At 38.2% G+C, this 6,000-nt stretch overlaps 1 protein-coding gene across 3 annotated transcripts in view; it reads right to left on the bottom strand.

Moving 5' to 3' along the window:
• Nucleotides 1-250: 250 nt before the first annotated feature.
• AIG1 (androgen induced 1) overlaps nt 251-6,000 on the bottom strand; it is a 130,057-nt gene continuing 124,307 nt past the window's right edge. For all 3 annotated transcript variants that reach the window (XM_064509072.1, XM_026120508.2, XM_064509073.1), the window contains 2 exons: nt 4,015-4,178; nt 251-923 (listed from right to left, as the gene is read on the bottom strand). In XM_064509072.1, the coding sequence (XP_064365142.1) occupies nt 886-923; nt 4,015-4,178 (202 nt within the window). In that variant the 3' untranslated portion in view covers nt 251-885. The remainder of the gene's footprint in view (nt 924-4,014; nt 4,179-6,000) is intronic.

Below are 6,000 nucleotides of genomic sequence, written 5' to 3'. Positions count from 1 at the left end.
ATTTGCTCACGTTCCTCCCTGAAGTAAGGCTTAAGTGTTCTCTCTGGTACAGCACTAATGGCATAGCCCACTTATTGAGAACTTACGTCTTGAAAGTGCAGGCTCAGGTCCTGTGCTAGGAAAATGCAAAGAAAAATCCTCACGTAGAAATAACATCATCTACAGCTGACATTGCAAAACCTCCAAATATATCATTTGTATACCATCAACCATCTAGAATTCCAAGAACCAGCATGAAGAAACAGAAAACTGGGGATAATGTAATTTTTATTTAGGTATATTTAAGAAAAGTTCCATCATATTCAGATAGCCTATCACTGCAAATAAAATGTGATTGGACTAATAAAATTATAAACATCACTAATTTAAGGCAACTGTTACATAAAATTACATTAATATTTCAGTCAGATTGAATTCTTCTCCAGATACATTCATGCAATTAACTTTTAATATATCTTTACACAGTACTTTGAAGTATAGCATTATTTTATTTCCCCATATTGGACCTATCTGGTTAAGCTTTTCTCATATGATACAAGGAATGGACTCCTTCTTGGTGGAAGTGGAAAAACTTAATGACTTAATGGTTTAATGACTTATCTGATGCAAGTAATCCATGTTGAGAATGCTGTCGAGATAAATATACATCCTATGGGTGTATGTCACATGCAGCCAGGAAGAAATAGGAAGGGAGGCTGAAACATAATCAGCGTTCTTAGCTAAAATCATTTTTATTCCATAGAAACCCCCCAAAATAACCTTGCATTGAGCAGAGGACCCATTAAACTGTCTTGTTTCCAAAATATTCCTCTCCATGCCAACCTTTGTCGGTGATGAGAAATCTTCCATGGAGTCAAAAAAAATCCTCCATGCTGCATTTAATGTTCAGTCCAATTTAGGCTTTTCTTTTCCTTCTTCAATACCTGAAAAAATGACGAGAACACCTTTTAAAAATCTCTGAGTGAATAAAAATGAAGAGTTTACTTAGAGAGGTTCTTCTAATGCACTAATTTTTTTTTTCTCTTTATTGTGTCATCCCCCCCCCCACTTGCTCACACACTCTTCTCATGTGTTACCTCACCTGCTGTGAAAGAAAAGAGTATCTGCACACCCGATGTCAGTGGTTGTCCAGTAATGAACTGCATAACCCTTTCTCCCTCCAGACCTTTTTCCAAATCATCTGAATCCCTGTGGTACACTCAGCCTTTGACTGCTGCAGGGGACTGTGAACAGTTATCTCCCTGAACTCCTCTGCTTACCTACAAGCAAATTAAAGCAGATGTCATGATAGCTACCACTAGCTGAAGCTAAGCAGCTGATTTTATTTGAAAGCAAGTTCTCAAACTTTTATCTTATAATTCAATGAGTTTAGGCCCTCCTACCCCCATTTCAACATAAGATTTTTAAAAATGTGTAAGTACATCTCCCTTTTTTGAGATTATGTGAATGAAGAACCAATTACTGTTGATAGGGTGCCTCTCTCCTCTCGCAATGGCCATCTTTCAGTAATATCAGGAGCACTGAGTTCAGTATAGGGCTCCTTAAGGAACTTATCCTTGCTGCAGAGCTTTTCTCTTATCTATGCTGGACGAAGTCTGGGCCAGGCAGTGAACTGTGGTTTTTCTGGCAATGAAAACATTCAGCTATTTCATATGCCGTTCCTGAACAATGAATTACTATCGGTATCTGACAGAAGTATTGTTCTTCTGACTAAGACCTCTCTGCCAAACATCTCAAATAAAAATATTTCTTTTGGAGGTTTTCGAGCCTGCTGCATGTTGGAAAAGAAAGACTTCCGAAGGCAAAAGACAAGCAATTTTTGAGAATATCAGGAGGAAAACCCAGTCGCAACTAAGTTCACCTGCTAATGCAATATATGCATAGATGGTAGTCATACCAAGATTCACTCTGAAAACATAGCTAATTAACTCCAAGATGGAAAACAACAAGACACATCTGCACAACTGCAGAGGTGACTTTGCTAAAAGAAGCAACAAAGATACAAATGGGTCTATCCATTGCCAACACCCTAAGTACAATGGGCCTGGGTGTTGCTGGCAAACCAAAATAATGGAAGAACCATTGTCAAAGGTTTAAAAACAAAGCAAAAGGATGGATCCAAAAGATGACAGCAGGTTTACAAGTCTGCTCAGAGCCAATCTTGAGTCCCCTACTTTTTGCTGTAAGGAACTTATCCAGTAGTTTTAACTGAACTGTTTTATTTACCTTGTAAAAAGAGCTGCTTTCCTTCATTCTGAAGTACTCTACTGCAAATGGATTAAGTAGTTTGGCAGGAAGGCTCATCACCTCAAAACTGTGGACAGACACTGGCTTGTAGAAAGGGCAAGTTTTTCCTTGCCGACCATGTTTGTGGTTTAACTTGGAAAAAATAACTACAAATCATTTTGTCAGTAAGGAGTTTTTATTTACGGATCTCCAGAGGAAAAGGAAAAAAAATCCAAATGCCAGCTCCCCCAGCCCTGAAATTTTCTCAAGGTAGATTCCTTTAATTTGAAAGTCAAGTGCTCAAAAGCCCCTTTTAAACGTATAGTTTCCAAATAACATTTCCCATATCTTGCATAGTGACAGATTGTCATTATTTTAGTTTTCGGCTGCTTGTGGTGCGCCTGTCATACAGTTCAGGTTTGGTTTATGCAAATTGTTTCAAGTGTGGCAAAATAACAGGTGACTCATAGCATTTGCTGGCTTGCAAGTGCTTGAGCCACAAAGGAATTTGGGTCAATATCCTTGGACCAATCAAGGGAAGAACAGAGAGGATAATAAGACCATGGTGAGTCTATTGGAAAGACGACCTGAATAACCTTAGCTCCTTTAGGGTGGAGGGCCACAAAAACCAGACATTTTGTTATGTATACTGTGGAACAGTGAGGGAGATGTCCCACAATTTACTTATTCATGGACTTGGTAAGAGTGTGTGATTCTTTACCATATTATTATGTTTTATACAGGACATAGGTCAAGTGAAATTCTTCCTTGTGGTTGCCTTTGTTAGAAACTTCTTTCCTGTGTTAATGTAAATAAGGTAAATGGATGCAAATGTGACATCAAACTGCGGACTCAAACCCAGACTTGAGTACTGTGTCAAATGATCACTGGTTCTAGAGTAAAACATACACTTTGTATCAGGGTGCTTATATGAGCAAATGGCAAGTAAAACTACTTTAAGCTTCTGGTATCAGGTTCTACTTAGTATTATATTGAAGGGCTTGTTAAGAGATTTCAGTATGCAATAAGCTACCACACGAATCTGTGATGTACTAATCAGTTCACAATAAGTTTCCCAAAAGAGGATACAGGCTGTTCACATGGTCACAATGTGGTATGGGCCCAATGAATGCAATGACAAAATACCCACTGAGCAAGGATTTCACTCCATTTGTGATTTGCCATTGTGATGATTAAGAATGTTGTTTGTTGATTTCAGGCATTTGTATAAATGAAAAAGATCTTTAATAGATTAAAGGAACCTACTTCTAATTGTGTGCTTGCCTTACTATCCCTTTTCCTTTACTCAGCAGTGGGTGACCTACATAGGGTAGAGAAATGTAAAGTCTGTAGAGTTATGTTTATCCTGCACTAAGGTGATCTTTCATTTCTATTTGCTGATGTGAACATTCTTTTTCCTTGAGTAAATTTATAAGCAGCAAACACCTTATATCTGAAAATACTAGAAGAATATTTTTTTCTCTCTAAGCTTAACATTAACAGCTGCATTTAATGGGTTCATCAGCTAATAAAACCAGGTGGATTGTAAATCTTTCAGGTAATTGCCAACAGCACTTAAATTAGTTTGGAATTTATTAGAAAGAATACATATTCATAGCTAATCGTGTTCTCCACCAGCCATTCCATTCATTTGACTTAAGCTTAAAGATCCAATGGAACTTCTGTCATTCTACTTTGCTTTAGCCTGCTAAAAACCTAGACTTTCAGGGGAGCATATTCAAGTCCTGACAGTCTTTCATGAGTTAATGTTGCTAAAACAATACTCACATTTTTGGGTATCCCAGATGTAGTTGTTCAGAACCTCTCCCAGCAAGTAGAAAATGTTAATTATTATGGTAACAGCTGCAAAAAAGATTATTTTGACACCTGGGCTGAGGTACTCAAGAAGTGGATACACCCATACTCCTGTAACATGGTGAATCCAGCACACCCTGAAACAGAACAAAAATGACAAGTACTGACTGTTACAGCCCTTTTTTTCAAAAGTAGCTGGGACTATACACTTAGGTACCTAAAAAGCAATTATTTGAAAAGACTGCAGGCTGCAACCGAATTTGGTCTCATGGAACACCTGGGATGATATCCCTCCTGAACCAAGATCAAAAATGATGAAACTAAGACTGATTTCCTGCAATCTTACTGCTTTTTCTTTTAATTTAACCTGAACAGTTGGCCAATTTTCAGGTTCTGCAGCTTGCTTCACTGAAGACAAATTGCTGATATAGGCAGGTGTTTCTTTGATACATCCACATTTATTTACAAAGAATATACACTCCTGTTTCACACAGTAGCACCGAAACAGCAACACACTCAATTCCAAGCAAGTTCTTTATCCAAAGAATATTCAGTGTTCTCAAGGCCCTCCTACACAGCCAGATTCTCTGCTTTCTGGAGTGTCTTTGTTTCCTCTGTGTACACATTTGTGTGTTTCTGATGCTTTTCTCCTCCTTACCTGGCAAGTGCCTCAGTTTTGGGGTTTGCCAGAAAAATAAGGTTTAGCTTCTCTTTAAGAGAATGATTTAACTTCTTCAGCACCTGTGTTTTAGGTTGCCCCTCTTTTTCTCTCAGTCACCTGATATCATTTGGGATCTAATGATTTTTCTCTATGTAGGATGAAGACAAAAATCAAATTCTATCTCAGTGAAATTTTGTCCAACTCCACAGTCAGTATACAGTAAAGGAAAAAGAATACTGCTGATTTGTTAGTGACAGAGATTTCTAGTATTCAGACACAGTAGAGATCGTAGGCACACTAATCCAAGAGACAGCATACCAGTTTTAACGCGACATGGTCTGAAGAAGTGCTCCAGGTATGTGGTTTCTCTGTGTATGATTGCAATGGACATGACCATGGTTGATGGTGCATGTCCACCTGTGCTCTCTGAAAGGATGGGCTTTGCACTGAAACTCAAAATGGTGAGCAGAGATACCAGAAGGAAGTAGAGAGAGTCCATACATTTCAGTAGTGGGAAGCTATAAAAAGTAAAAGGATTCAGCTGCCATATAATAGAGCAGACATCAGAGGCCAACTGGGAAAGGTGCTCAGTAGAGATCAGCCTAGGGCATGTGAGCTTCTGGGCTTTCTGTAAGAATGTAAATCAGTTCCTTTCTGATCTTGTCATTTGGTGGGAAAGCTCATAGTGAAGCATAGCTAGGGAGAAGATCTCCTGTTTAGTGATTCTCTCTTACCCTGGAAATGTACATGTTTGTCATAGCTTCCTTTCTCCTTAGAAAAGCTTTTATTACAGCCAAATCCTTAACAGTTGGACACTTCATGTAGGAATTTGCATGTGTCAGTAAGTTGATCTGCATGATCTAAATGCCAATTAAACCCTCTTTCTCCAAAGGAGAAATATATGGAAAATGATCTCTGTACTTGTTTGAAATTCATTTTTTTACAGCATCATTCTGTGCCAGAATGAACCTCTGACAAGGGCATCTGTGGGGAAAAAAAGAGTTACTGTGTGACACATGGTAACAGGATTTAACATTTTCCACTTGATCATAGAAAAGGATGGGATAGTTGGGTAGAAGGTAATGGGATGTCCTCTATTCCCAGGCTGGCTTTGCTGTCTATTATTGTCTGATGTTTTTCAGTTCATTTGCTTTTATTTTATGATCATTTTGTGATAAACAAACTCCAAGGAAAAAGCTTGGAACAAAAAAAATCCCACAGTGTTTCTTTTTCACTTTTCTTTTTTTTTTTTGGCTTGATGAAACTATCCAGCAGCACCTTTACAGAGGAACTTTTGA

This window comes from Dromaius novaehollandiae, chromosome 3, assembly GCF_036370855.1.
Source record: "Dromaius novaehollandiae isolate bDroNov1 chromosome 3, bDroNov1.hap1, whole genome shotgun sequence".
Taxonomy (NCBI): Eukaryota; Metazoa; Chordata; class Aves; order Casuariiformes; family Dromaiidae; genus Dromaius; species Dromaius novaehollandiae.
This window is presented reverse-complemented; position numbering and strand designations above follow the sequence as displayed.